The 14,995-nt window shown below is 39.2% G+C and overlaps 1 protein-coding gene and 1 long non-coding RNA gene across 3 annotated transcripts in view; one reads left to right on the forward strand and one right to left on the reverse strand.

The window, feature by feature from the left end:
* The first annotated feature begins 245 nt into the window (after positions 1-245).
* LOC138959568 (protein arginine N-methyltransferase 2-like) overlaps positions 246-14,995 on the forward strand; it is a 30,109-nt gene continuing 15,359 nt past the window's right edge. For both annotated transcript variants that reach the window (XM_070331105.1, XM_070331104.1), the window contains exons 1-3: positions 246-435; positions 11,058-11,231; positions 12,165-12,254. In XM_070331105.1, coding sequence (XP_070187206.1) covers positions 256-435; positions 11,058-11,231; positions 12,165-12,254 — 444 coding nt within the window. In that variant the 5' untranslated portion in view covers positions 246-255. The remainder of the gene's footprint in view (positions 436-11,057; positions 11,232-12,164; positions 12,255-14,995) is intronic.
* Positions 13,423-14,561, reverse strand: LOC138959566 (uncharacterized). The gene is made up of 2 exons (XR_011453745.1): positions 14,410-14,561; positions 13,423-13,639 (listed from the first exon to the last, which is right to left on the reverse strand). It is a non-coding gene; the product is annotated as an uncharacterized lncRNA (long non-coding RNA).

Raw genomic sequence — 14,995 nt, forward strand, 5'->3', positions numbered from 1 at the left:
TGATCCACAGGCGTTGCCATAACTGAATGAAAAACTCGGATAAATAATCTATGTTAATGTTGTACATATCAGTAAGTCAGTCATTTTGTCAATTTGATGTCCCTTCAAGCATATAATGATGGAATGAGGAAGGCGAGATTTAATCTGATTTTTTTATTATTTTAAATTTTGTTGTTGTTGTATCTGTATAGAGAGTAACAATTTTTCCCTGGTGAGTGACGTCCCTTGCTGTACAGATTGTGGAACACACTTCTCATGGAAGAAGCAGAAGTGTCGCCGGGAACCAACGATGCGACTTCAAAGAGTCGCTGCTGTCCAGTCAGTCAGGTCACTGGTCATCTGGAAGCATTGTCCATGAACGGCGAAGAAAATGATGACAGCGAGGAAGAGATTCTCTACGCCGTGGGCGATTACGTTGGTGTTGGGGAAGATCAGGTACTGAAGTACCTCAACTTGCTCAAGTAGGCTGAGACTAGACTATGGCAAGTCTAAACTTTAGAGTGCAGTTAGGTCGGTATTCGGGTACAGAAACAGAGACTCAGAATGCCAAATTTAGGAATATACACACCAACCCAACTCTGTCAATCCCTCTCCCCGTACCATATTCCCGGCTTGTTATTTTCGAGACCACTGTGACATATGATGATATATGGACATTAATTGCTTTTCAGGTATGTTATTTGTTACTTACACAGTATGTATGCGGCAATAGGTATCTATACTTAATATATCTGATAGTGATAGATAAGATAAGATAATTCTTTATTATCATATTACGAGGGTCGTAGAATAAGCAGTGTTCTGCTTTCATTCATATGTCCATTGCCCTAAAGAGGGATTAATTAAATCTACCAAAGTACTACTATGGCTAAATAATAATACACAACGGTAGAACGTCATCCAGGCTTCTGCCAAAATAAACTCAAGATCGAATATTTCCCCGCCAAATTCAAGGGGTATTTAGAGGGAGAAGAGGATGTTCGTAATTGCAAGTGAAGCAAATTCGGGATGAAATGCAATAGATTTAACCAACATTTAAATTCATTCAGAAATGCACCGAGCAGTTATAAAATATAAATATCCCTTGAAATTGAATGCATGAGAATTAATTGAGGGATTTTGCGATGAAACGAATTTCATGAATAATCATGAATTAGAATTGAGACCCCATGCAGGGTTCGACACTAGCGGGGGCGGGGGGCGGAACGCCCCAGAGTTTTGTGTTCCGCCCCAAACATTGCCGAAGCTTGGGGCCCACTCCGCCCCAGGATAAATTCCAACAATGACAAACCGAAAATTCTAATGCCAGAGCCAATCACTAAAAATCGCCAGTCAAAGTCGTCACTGAAATTTGCGTAACGATCAATGCCGCAGTCAAGAAAAACAACATTGAAATCGTCGAAGGACAATGCCGCAAGGGAAATAACTCCCAGATTGCGCTCTTTAGCGTGAGAGATAAGTATCGCCTTCAAATGCCAAACGCAAAATGTGGCGACACATCCCTGATGTAAAAAGACATGGAAATGAAGATGAAGAACAGCGTGGAGAGAAATGAAACAAGTCGCGTAAGGCGAAAATACAACATTTAGTCAAGTAGCTGTCGAACTCACAGAATGAAACTGAACGCAACGCAACGCAGCAAGACCGTATACTCGTAGCATCGTCACTCCACCGCCCGTGGCAAAGGCAGCGCCAGTGGAATTGACAAGAATACAGAATACAGTATTTATTGAGCCAAGTGACATTAAAAAAACATTTAAAGCACAAGGAATTTAGCGTAGTGTTGGTAAAATCACGCACACACGCACACACACACTGACACACACACACACACGCCCACACATTCACTGACATACACACCAACACACACACGCCCACACTACAGCAGTCACGATCACACCATCACACACAGGGCAGACATGAGGTAAAACAAATGACAATCATCTATTAAAATAAAAAGTACAAAGAGTGGTCTAAGATGCTGGTGGAAGGGTCTACACAGAATACAATTTTATAATCTAATGCATAGTTAGAACTAGCCCATCCCCTCCACCCACCCACTCATGAATGACTAAAATAATGCAGCTAAAAATATAGAAAAAAATAAAAATCACACATCAAAGTCCCACTCAACCCCCCCCCCCCCCCTACCCACCACCACCACCACCACCACCACCACCTAACACTGAGTCACAGGATGTGGTGAGCTCACCGCCAGCAGGATCACCGACTGCGAAGCTGCCCAACTGAGGGCAAAGAGCGGGGTATTCGTTGCGCTGAGAAGGATAGCACGCTTTTCTATACCTCTCTTCGTTTTAACTTTCTGAGCGTGTTTTTAATCCAAACATATCATATCTATATGTTTTTGGAATCAGGAACCGACAAGGAATAAGATGAAAGTGTTTTTAAATTGATTTGGAAAAAAAAATTTTGATAATAATTTTTATATATTTAATTTTCAGAGCTTGTTGTTAATCCAAATATAACATATTTATATGTTTTTGGAATCAGCAAATGATGGAAAATAAGATGAACGTAAATTTGGATCGTTTTATAAAAAAAATATTTTTTTTACAATTTTCAGATTTTTAATGACCAAAGTCATTAATTAAATTTTAAGCCACCAAGCTGAAATGCAATACCGAAGTCCGGGCTTCGTCGAAGATTACTTGACCAAAATTTCAACCAATTTGGTTGAAAAATGAGAGCGTGACAGTGCCGCCTCAACTTTCACGAAAAGCCGGATATGACGTCATCAAAGACATTTATCAAAAAAATGAAAAAAACGTCTGAGGATATCATACCCAGGAACTCTCATGTCAAATTTCATAAAGATCGGCCAAGTAGTTTAGTCTGAATCGCTCTACACACACACACACACAGACAGACACACACACACACACACACACACGCGCACATGTATACACCACGACCCTCGTCTCGATTCCCCCCTCTATGTTAAAACATTTAGTCAAAACTTGACTAAATGTAAAAAAGGAGACCGATGCAGCCAAAAGCGCGAAGCGCTGTCGTAATTTCAATGTCAAGTGGTTGAAAGAATTTCCCTGGCTTCAGTACGATGAAGAAAAACAGACAATGCATTGCCGCCCGTGCAGATCTTATAGCGTAGAACCACTTGGAAAAAGTGGTGATTCTGAAGGTATATAATATATACTTAGCATGAATAACAGTGGGCCCCAGATTTTTGTTTTCCGCCCCAGCAATTTCCATCTCCGGGGCCAGTGTGGCCCCAGGCCAAATAAGTTAGTGTCGACCCCTGCCATGAGTGGGATAAGGGGTCAAAAGTTTGAACAGCTGTACTGGGAAGGGGATTGATGTCAGTATGGTGTTTATGTGTGAAAAACAAGGCCAGGTTGAAGTCGTTCCTATATAGCAGCATGTGTTATATTTACTTAAATCAGTTAATGATACTTTAAACCTTCATGTAAGCAACCTTGCATGTGCACATGCTGACCACTGACAGTATGGTGAAAAATGTCAAACTTTGTGTGTGTGTGTGTGTGTGTGTGTGTGTGTGTGTGTGTGTGTGTGTGTGTGTGTGTGTGTGTGTGTGTGTGTGTGATTTCAATCAATAACTGACATCACATTCACAGCTAGAGTGCCATTACCTGTCCTAGTTTATGTGCCGAGTATGCATTAGTTTTACTTTTAGTGTCGTAATATAAATATGCAACACTTTTCGTCTCTTTTCACCAAGTGTTACAGTTGAGTTTTCTGTGTCATCTATATATATATACGACTAGTGTCTGTCTGTGTGTCTGTCTGTCTGTGCGCGATGCGCGGCCAAGGTTCTCGATGGATCTGTTTCAAATTTGGTGATCATATTCAGGTACACCCTGGACACAACCTGGTCGATGAGATATTTCAACAAGTGCTCTCAGCGCGCAGCGCGGAACCGATTTTGGTTCCACCTCAGCTATTTTGCTTCCACCTCAGCTTACCCGGGCCCCCATACCGACACACCATAGCCGCTACACCACATCACAACGCCAAAGTTCTCGGTGGATCTTTTTCAAATTTGGACACCGTATTCAGCTACACCCCGGACACAATATCATCGATGAAATATTTCAACACGTGCTCTCAGCGCGCAGCGCTGAACTCATTTTCGTTTTTGCGTTCATTTCACCATTATAAGTAACTCTTCCTTATCTTCTCCAGTGTTTGGCGTTTATCTCCCTTCCTTCGTGTGGCTTTCCCGTTCAGTTCTAAGTTACTATTACTATTTTTAGAATGTCACTGCGCTGTCCACTGCGCTGTCCAGAACGCTTCCCTTGCACCCGTAAGTTGTTCTTACTGTCAAAGTGAAAAGGTCGAATCAATTTATAGCCACGCGAAAAATACACTCTCACCTATCTCTATATATTTATAGATACAGATATGCATATATATATATACGGCTTCTCTGTGTGTGTGTATGTTTGTGTGTGTGTGTAGGCAAAAACCTATGTATTATAGAGTTCTGTTTGTGATGGGGTCTAGCGGCTTTTGTCTGTCTGTATGTTCTGGCATGTGAGAAGCCACAGCAGATAATATAGGGCTAAGAAATAAGCTCTAAAATTCTCAATCCCGTTTGACAGGACTTCGCCTTTCAAAGGTGATTGTGGTGAACCGCCACGCTGTCTGTCTCTGTCGCGCCGTTCACCCCAAATTCCCGTTTCTGAGAGTGACTATTTTTAGAATGTCACTGCGCTGTCCAGAACGCTTCCCTTGCACCCGTAAGTTGTTCTTACTGTCAAAGTGAAAAGGTCGAATCAATTTATAGCCACGCGAAAAATACACTCTCACCTATCTCTATATATTTATAGATATAGATATACATATATATATATACGGCTTCTCTGTGTGTGTGTTTGTGTGTGTGTGTGTGGGAAAAAACCTGTTGATTGTAGACTTCTGTTTGTGATGGGGTCTAGCGGCTTTTGTCTGTCTGTATGTTCTGGCATTTGAGAAGCCACAACAGATAATATAGGGCTAAGAAATAAGCTCTAAAATTCTCAATCCCGTTTGACAGGACTTCGCTTGCAGAGGTGATTGTGATGAACCACCACGCTGTCTGTCTCTGTCTCGCGATTCACCCCGGCGAAGCCGGGTATTCCTCTAGTATTACATAATGCAGCTGGTAACCTTGAACAAATTGTAATATTAGGGGAAAGGCTCCTAATATGGACCGGCTCCTAATATGGACCACCTCCTGTTCTGACTACTAACCGCGCTAGAGCGCTCAAAACAATTTCATGCGCTTTATTCGCTCTCTCTGGATAAGTTGCACATGTCAAAACAGTTGCAGAAACACAAACCTCAAAACCGTTAGGCTTTTTCGTTTTTTTTCACTTTTGGCAGCGTTCACTCTAAATTTGCCGCCTAAAACGGACCCGTTTCTGTCCACAGCCAAAGCTTTTATAACACAAAAATGGCAATATAATTATGACAGCTGAGATAGTATTTGTTACATTTTAAGGTGGCAGTACCACCTGTATGTGGGTCAAAAATTCACTTTTTCATGACATTACATGATGTAAGACTTTTTATATGTAAATATGATTGAAATTTCATAATCTGTAAGTGTTTTTATTCAAAACGTAGTAGTTTTCGAGAAATTTGAGGTCAATTCCGAGAATTTCCACGTTGAAAACGACCTATTTCTTCTTTGCGTTTATACCCCTGAGCCATTGTGTTACAGTGATTACTCCCTCAGTCAAGGCGAATAAGCATTACTCCCGGATTACTTCCCCTGTTTGGAACTTCCTGTGTTGATTTTGTTTGGATATTTTGAAGTTTTCTTGTAGTTTTTGAAGCATTTGTGGCAGACAGGTAGGAAAGCAAATTTTTATCAAGTCAAGTCAAGTATTTTATTGTTTTGGGCCCATAGGGCATTGAAACAAAGATATAATTTTAACAAAAAAAGGTAACAAATCAGACAGTTAATATATCATGTATACAAATTGAGCGGACAAATACAACAATACTATACAACCAAAATAAATTGGCAATATACACTTCCATACATACAAACAAAAATGAAAGAAATATAGGTTTAACAAAATCAGGTAAGAGATCAGACAGATAATATGTATACATTAAGCAGACAACGATAATATACAGCCAAAATAAATTGGCAATACCATTATGCCATGCATCTTCTGTAAAAACACAAAACAAAACAAAAGCATGTATTACATACATATATACATACCAATAAAGAAACTAGATGTAACGCTAACATACCAAAATCATAACGTGGGCTACAAATCTTGCTAGCTTCATTAGTTTTATCTTAGATTTACAAAATTTTCTATAACTGTTCATATTTTAAACAATTTGGGTGAGATCGGTAATAAGGACTAATTAATTTTCTTCTTTCAGACACTATACTTTCGTCGGTACAAATGAACAAATAGTGAAACTCATCACCTAATTCATTTGTATCGCACATATCACACAATCTTTCATTTCTAGGAGCATTAAAAAATCTGTGCTGATGTATTGGCAACTTATGATTGCTTGTTCTAAATTTTGCTAATTTAACTTGGAATTTCCTAGGCAAACAAAGCAAATACCTTTCCAGACAAAAATCCTTTTTATATATTCTGTAATTAAAACACAAGCTGTTGGCGTTCACGTCAGCGTTCCATTCCTGCAGGAATTGATCTCTTAGCCTTTGTTTTACAACGTTTTTAAAACCTGAGACGGCAAGACTCTGAGTTGTCCATAAATATGATAGACCCAAATTATTTAACATAGTATTGACATGCGACAACCAGGGCAATTTAACGTTTTGTACAACTTCAAATGTAGTTTTAACATTAAACAGGACATCTTATTCACACCATCGTTCATTTCTTTCATCAGTTTATACCAATAAACCAGTAACTGACATTGTACCTCAATTCTAATTGGATAACGACCAAGCTCTCCGTAAACCATACAGGTGGGTGTAGTTTTATATACATCAAGAAGCATTTTTAAAAATCGCAATTGAAACCTTGATAATATGTCTAATGAATCATATCCCCACACCTCACAACCATACAGCAAAATTGGATGTACACACTTCTCAAAAAGATCCAGTTGCACATCAATTGGTAAATTTAGTTTTCTACATTTTCGAATTAACGAGAACATTGCACGGTTACCAATCAAACATTGACGTTTCATGGCATTATGAAATTTGTTATTATAGTTAAATAGTACACCTAAGTACACATAGTCCCAAACTACTTGGACAGGTACTCCATTCAAGACAAAATTTGGGATATTCCGTATTTTCCCCCTCGAAAAAACAACTATTTTTGTCTTTTCAATATTTATGCTTAGTCCCCAGTTTTTACAATAACGATCTAGTCCATCCAGGGCTTTTTGCATTTCGCCAGGCGTTTCGGCGAGTATAGCAGTATCATCAGCATATATTAACAGGAACAAATACATATAGTCAGTAATGCGTTCAACATCTATTTCTTGGGCTCTTTTCAGGGGCAACTCTAGGCTGACATCATATAGACATATTCAATCAAAAACTGCTTCAGGTCGTTTAAAAATAGTGAGAAAAGAATCGGTGATAAATTTTTGCCCTGGAGAAGCCCGATGTTTGAGGTGAACGCCTCGGAGAATACACTATTCACCTTCACGCACAATTTTGCCTTATCATACATGTCCTTAATTACATTCAATACCTTACCATTAATATTCCGTTGCATCAGCTTCTGCCACAGGAGACTGCGTTGCACAGAATCAAAAGCCTTACGCAGATCAATGAAAGCACAATATAACTTTTTCTTTTGTTGTAAAAATATATCAATAAGACAATGCAGTGCAAAAATGTGGTCTACAGTAGAGTGGCCTTTTCGGAATCCAGCTTGTTTGTTGCCGATCACAGAATTGTCATCCAGAAATGCATGCAATCTTTTATTTATCACACTTGTAAAAAGTTGTCCAAAACAACTTGGTACAGTGAAGTCCGGCTGTAGTGATAGACCCATATAGTGATAGTCCGGCTGTAGTAATAGAATTTCTGGGTCCCGGTCCCAGTTGTTCATGTTCTTTGTTAACTTAGTCCGGATATAGTGATAGTCCGCTTGTAGTGATACTATTTTCAAGTCCCGGGGAAGCTAAAGTCCGGCTGTAGTGATAATGTTCGAGAGTAATCTCCCTTTACCAAAATGGCGAGCAAAAGCCAGCCACGCACTGTGCTTACCCTGAAGCGGAAAATTGATCTCTTGAGAGACATTGAAAGAAAACAAGGTACACAGACGGAAATTGCAAAGAAGTACAAGGTTGCACAGTCAACAGTATGCGCTATTGTGAAAAATGGTGAACAATTAAAGCAGAAGTTTTATAGTGGTGAGACGAGTGCGAAAAGGAAGCGCGAGAGATGCCCTGGGGAACCGAAAGTAGACAGTGCACTGTTGGATTGGTTTCATTTGTTACTGATTAAAGACTACATTTCATTCCTAAAAAATCTGACAATTTTTCGTTTAACCCTTATTTCTAAGTGGCCCCTCTCTCTCTCTCTCTCTCTAAAACACACACACACACACACGCACGCACGCACGCACACACGCACACACACACACACACACACACACACCGGCTGTTGAACTGCCAGGACGGGGGTAGGTTAACACATTTGCAAGCCTGACAAAGACGACAGAAGAAACGTCACAAAACGAAATCAATAGTGGTTCCAAAATCACCTTGTTACTGCCTTGAGGCAGTTTACCAAATGTGCCGCCGCATGTAGCAATAAAAGCTTTGAAGATATCACTACAACTACAAGCGATTGGCCGGACGTAGTAATAAAACCTACAAAAATATCACTATAACCGGACGTCCGGATGTAGTGATAAAACCTACAAAAATATCACTATAACCGGACGTCCGGATGTAGTGATAAAACCTACAAAAATATCACTATAACCGGACGTCCTGGTGTAATGATAGTCCGGATGTAGTGATAACAAATTTTGATCCCGAGGGCTATCACTACATCCGGACTACACTGTACACTGATTCCTCTATAATTATCAGGGTCGGCTGTTGAGCCTTTACCTTTAAAGATTGGGCTTATATACCCCACTGTCCAAGCTTTAGGCATTTTCCCAGTATGCAATATCAAGTTAAATAAACGTGTTACAATAGTTAATAGTTTTGGTGAGGAATATTTCAAAAACTCGTTTAAAATACCATCGTATCCGCAAGCTTTGTTATTCTTTAAACTGTTTACACATATCATCACCTCCTCCTTTGTAATATCAACATTCAATTGTTCATTCATAAGGTCTATGTCATCAAGCACATCATCTTGCACATCAATCAAGTCGTGGTCAGATATCCAATTTGACGGCTAAAAAGTTAGCAAAAAATGGCGATGGCGGGTCAGTTTGGGGCTGATATCTCAAGAACTATTGGAGATACTCACATAAAATTTTGTGGAGTGCTTTAAAATGCTTGTATCTGGATTTTGTCATAGCATTTTCTGGATATCTGTCCTAGAAATTGATTAAGAATTTTTTAAAACTTTTTTTATGACCTAATTTTAGGCACATTTTTACACAGCGATCACACAACAACCGTTACAGATATAAGAAATCCTCTAGCACATAATCCAGATAATCTACTGCTTACATAATTTATAAAACATGAAGACAATCTGTGCATAAACCTATGAGTTATGAGTTCAAAAATAAATGATTTTTTGTTTTACGTCGGCCACAGCTCATCCTACAAAAACTTTTTTTTTCACCAAGAAATAATGTTTGTTAGGCCAAAATCAACACTTTTTATGAAAAATATGTGGTATAATGAGTAATCATGCAAAATTTCAATTGAAAAATCCTAACAGTTTACAAACAGTAAATATCACAATTTGGGTACGCACGTACAGGTAGTACTGCCACCTTAACAGTGTGTACCCGAGTTTCTACTGCAAACAAAAAATAATAGCAAAACCTCAAAGTATGTGTGAGTCCCCTGATATGGACCACCTTCAACAAATCGAAGAAAATAAAAACTAAAGGCAATTTTAATTAATTCATTAAAAACCTTGCTGAAAATAACCTATAACTAGCCCTCGAGATTTCCAAAAAATATAACAAATAGTCTTTTTTTGTGGAAGTTGATAATTTCACTTATTTTCACTCTGTTTTTGATAAGCTTCTTCAGTTTCCTGGTGTGCTTCAAATAATGCTCTCATCAACCCGAAACAGCTAAATCTAAAGCATATTTGAATTTGTCTGACTTGCACACTAAAGTGTATCATGTTATTTTGAAGTTTAGGGGGCTTTTTACAGTGATTCGTGAAGGCCGCTTCACTGGTCCATATTAGGCGCCCAGGCTCCTAATATGGACCATTTGTGATTTTTTTCTGTATTTAATTTTTGCTGAAGGTCTATCAAAGCTATTTCACTCTAATTAGGCCTAACGGTTAAACTAAGAGAGAAGGACTACCAACCACAAAATGAAACTTCTTCGCATGAAAACAAGCTAGTTATCAGCAATAAACAAAAAGTGGTCCATATTAGGGGCCCTTCCCCTACACTGAGTTGTAAGAGAAATCACATACGTATATATATTGTAGCAGGCTAATTGGCCCCAGACAATTGCCCCCCTGACAACTGTCCCCCACCATGGGAGGACAACTGCCCCCCATTTTTTTCTGAGCACTCGACGTCATGCAAGTTTTTATCAAAGTAATTCACTACAATAAGTGTGTGCGTGCCTGTGTTTGTGTGTGTTCTGTTTGCATAAGTGTGTCTCTGTAAGTGTAAGTGTCTGTACGTATCATCCGTATGTGTGTGTTTTCGTGCGTAATTGCGTGCATGGAAATCTGTATACTGTAGCAAATGATCTACTTATTCCTATTAGTATTATCTATAGGCATAATAGACTTTTTTTGTGAATGGGAAAATATGTTGGGGATTACATGAAGAGTTGTTGGTAAACTACTGAGAGGCAAAGCTGTAGAATGTAAACATATGAACATGTACGTGTAGTCAAAATATATCCCTGATGGTTTTTGGTTGTTGTGTGTTTTGCAGTTAAGTTTCAAGAGAGGAGAGCCACTGAAGATCTTGCAAAAAATGTCAGAGCACTGGTGGTGGGCGGAGTCAAAGGGCAACGTGGGATACATCCCTGTCAATCACCTCACCCACAATTCCTTTCAGCAGATGTGTTGGCAAGATGATGAGTATTTTGGCAGCTATGGAAAACTTGTAAGCCATTAAGTTTGAAGAGCTTTTTTTGTTTGACTAATTTCAGCTTAACCATGTTCATGATGTACCAGCTTTCATTGCTATTATTAACGAATATTTTAATTATTATGAACATTAATGTTGCTGTTTCAATGTGGAATCTAAAACTGTATGCTTTTGGGAATATGTAACCATGTTTGGTTGTTAATGTCGTTATTATGTTCTACTGATGAATCATGTTTAACACTGACAGTAATAATATGGACTGCTTGTCTGGGACTTTATGTAAAAAAAAATGATGAATGTCATTTGCAGACTGTATAAGAAAAGCTACTCTTCTGTGACATCCATGGGACACAGCTCAAACAAATACGGGGCAATACAAAAAACATATGCACCTGGGTAAAATAAAATGTAAAAAAAAGACTACGTCTAGTTCTAAAAAATTTTTTTTTTAACCAACCTACAGACCCTAATTTTTTTACAGTTATTCAAGTTTTGACTAAATGTTTTAACATAGACGGGGAATCGAGACGATGTTGTGGTGCATGTCTGTGTGTGTGTATGTGTAGAGCGATTCAGAGAAAACTATAGTTTAGAGTCTCGGCGAAGACTGGTTTATGATGTTGATCTTTTTGTTTGATGCCGACAGATTGACTAAATGTTTTTATACCGCTTCACGCGACTTGTTTAGACTTGTCATCGGAAACAAACATTTGAGTTTTTTTGGCCTAACCAATGTATCCTTATCCAGACAAAACAACTTTAACAGAGGAACCATCAAACAAAATAACAACTCCCTCTTACAGTGGCCAGACATAATTTGTTGGTGTTAACAAATACAGCAGAAGGGTTCACATGTACAGCCATATCAAGTACCGGGTACTTTTTTCTCAAAATATAAGCGCAATATGTTAGATTTCTCAATTAATGTGTCTTTTGTTTACTTTTCAGAAACTTCATCACGAAATGCTTAGTGACAAGCCAAGAACATCAGCATACCAGAAAGCAATCAAAGACAACGCTCACTTGATGAAAGACTTGGTAGGTTCCATACTTGCACCATTTCGCAGTAACTTGCAGAAGAGAAGCCAGCATGCCCATTTGAAAAGCAGTTATCTCCCTTTAACAGCACAAGTTTGATAGAAGAGCGATTTCTGGATTGATTTTTTCTTTCCTTTGTGCTCCTGGCTCTGCTGCTGAAGTGTGATAACTGAAAACAAACTCTTTTTGCTGTCTGTACATTTGTTTTGGAGATAACAGTGGAACCCCCCTTTAAGACACCCCCCCCACCCCCCTTTTAGTTTAACACTTTATTTTTTTTGAGACCTTGCTTTTACAGATTCCCTGAACACAACCTCTGTAAATGCATCTCCATTTATTATCTTCTTCTTTTTACCGTTGACTCCCTCCTTTTTGAGACCTGATTTTTTTCTCAGATTTTTTGTGATCTTAAAATGCGTGTTCGACTGAATAACAATTGGTCACTTTAAAGGCACAGTAAGCCTCCCGTAAACCATCACAGATACTGTCAGGCTTTTACACACAGTACAAACACCCTTCCATTTGAACGCTCACCAAACGGGAACATCCTAGGTGCCCTACGTAAAGAGCGAGCAATTTTCAAAGAATTAATTTTGCGGAGAGAGTGTCAGAGACAATCGGACCGTGGTGCGTTTTGGCGCTAGACCTAACTTTTAAAATCTAAATAATAAATTGACAGCTTGTTACACAAACATTCTTAAATCATAAAAGAATTCTTTTTTCATCAAGACAAGATTAGTACAATTCAAAGTTTTGAAAATTTGAAAAAAGAAAAGCCCGGAAGCAGGGTCACGCAAGGTCGAGGTTCTCGTAGCAGACGACGGTTTATACCTATCGCCAGTTCCTCTGAACAGTCAAAAGCCATCGCTAGAGTTCTTGTGAACCACAGCCGTTTGTTTCGTGCATAGTCAGAGGTACTTAATAACGTGCTATTGCAGATAAGCTCACAGCGAGTCGCATTCAAATCACTAACTGATGACTACATTGTGAACAAGAGGCGAAGCCTTCAAGGCTCCCGTAAGAAATCAACAAACAGTAACATAACACAAACTCACTCACTCCGTAACACACACACACACACAAACACACACACACACACACACACACACACACACACACACACACACGCACACGCACACACACACACAGTTAAAACTAACGCATCATATCAACTCCATGTATAATTTTCAAAAGAAGGCAAACAGATAAAATGACTAGGGTAATAGGTTAGGTACCTGCCATGTGGGCACTTTTTCCACTGCTGTCCTCAGTCCTATACTTTTCATCAAGACTTGTCACCATGCCGAGTAGATCTAAATTCGGAAGTCTTCATGTGGCTGAGGCATATATCTGACATAGCGTCGATCTTGTTGTAGGTTAACCTCCTTTTTGAAACAAATGGCAAAATGCGATTAGTTATGATGACTACAACCTACACAAATATAAACAGTGTTTTGAAACAGAATAGTCAGGTTATACAAGCCACTTTACCTATGGTAACCCTACAATATGCGAAACATGTCGACTGCAGCAGCCTGGTTCTTAAAATAATTCTGACGGTCAACACAGCCAGAAATGCCAACAAAGACAAGAAAGCTGTTGCAAGGTAAGCTTACCAAACGTTACATAGCGAATCATATGATAGTGCGTAAACAGCAAACAAATAGATCTACAATCAAAGAGAGGATCGAGTCTGGAATGAAACGCGATACAGATCTAGCATTCAAAAACTGTCTTTCACGTTCAAGGAAGTTGTTGCAAAGTACTTAAGACTTACTAAATTGTACAGACAAAACCATGACAGTGCATGTTTTGAATCTGAGGAAAAAATCGTGATCATTTTGACTTTGAGAACAGATTCATTCCGTTTCCTTATATCTGCATGTTCAAGTAAATGGTGGACAGTTTTTTTCGGGCAGAGTAAACTTAACTTGAGACTCTACTGCAAGTCTTGAAATTCACATAAATCGAACCACGAGCAAAGACATCCAAACATTACAGGCACTTTAGATCAACTCATTTCACTAGAGGTGACTGCCTAGCACTGTGTTTGACATCCGTGTCTGCTGAAATAAAAAGAAATTAAAACAAAACGGATTAACAGTAGGTGACACGTTATCAGAGTGGGAGACACTAGATCTGTCTCTGAACTTACCGGGATACGGCTGCAAGATCGACACTGACTGCCGCGCTTTCGACAGCTCTTCCTCGCGTGGACATTGGAAACACGCTGTGCAGATCAAATTGTAGGAAATCTCCCTTTGGTATCTTCTTTATTTACTTTTCTGGAGCTTAGAAACCGAACAACATGAAATCGTCTTCCCCGGCGAATCAGCGAGGTGAGAACTGGACCACAATCCTTCGCGCGACCCCTGACCTGATCTTGACACCTGACCTGCCGTCTACATGCCAAACACGACACAAACCAGTCAACTGCTTGTACCCCTTCAAAACCCCCCACCACCCGTTTTCTTTGGATACACGCTTTAACTACACACATGCCGACACAATGTTGATCATTGCTTCAATAATTTGAAGATGGTGCTTGAAAATTAACCACGTGAAATGAGTATTTCGGTGTTTAGCCAAAAATGTTAAAGTTTCTACCACAGACATACATGAGTTGTTCTTTGCTACTGATCACAAGTGGGGGTCAGCTCACACGGACGCATTTTTCAATACAGTCTAGGGGAGAAACTGGTCACAAAGCACCCAGTACATGCCAGAGAGATAGGAGAATC

Source organism: Littorina saxatilis, linkage group LG2, assembly GCF_037325665.1.
Source record: "Littorina saxatilis isolate snail1 linkage group LG2, US_GU_Lsax_2.0, whole genome shotgun sequence".
NCBI lineage: Eukaryota > Metazoa > Mollusca > Gastropoda > Littorinimorpha > Littorinidae > Littorina > Littorina saxatilis.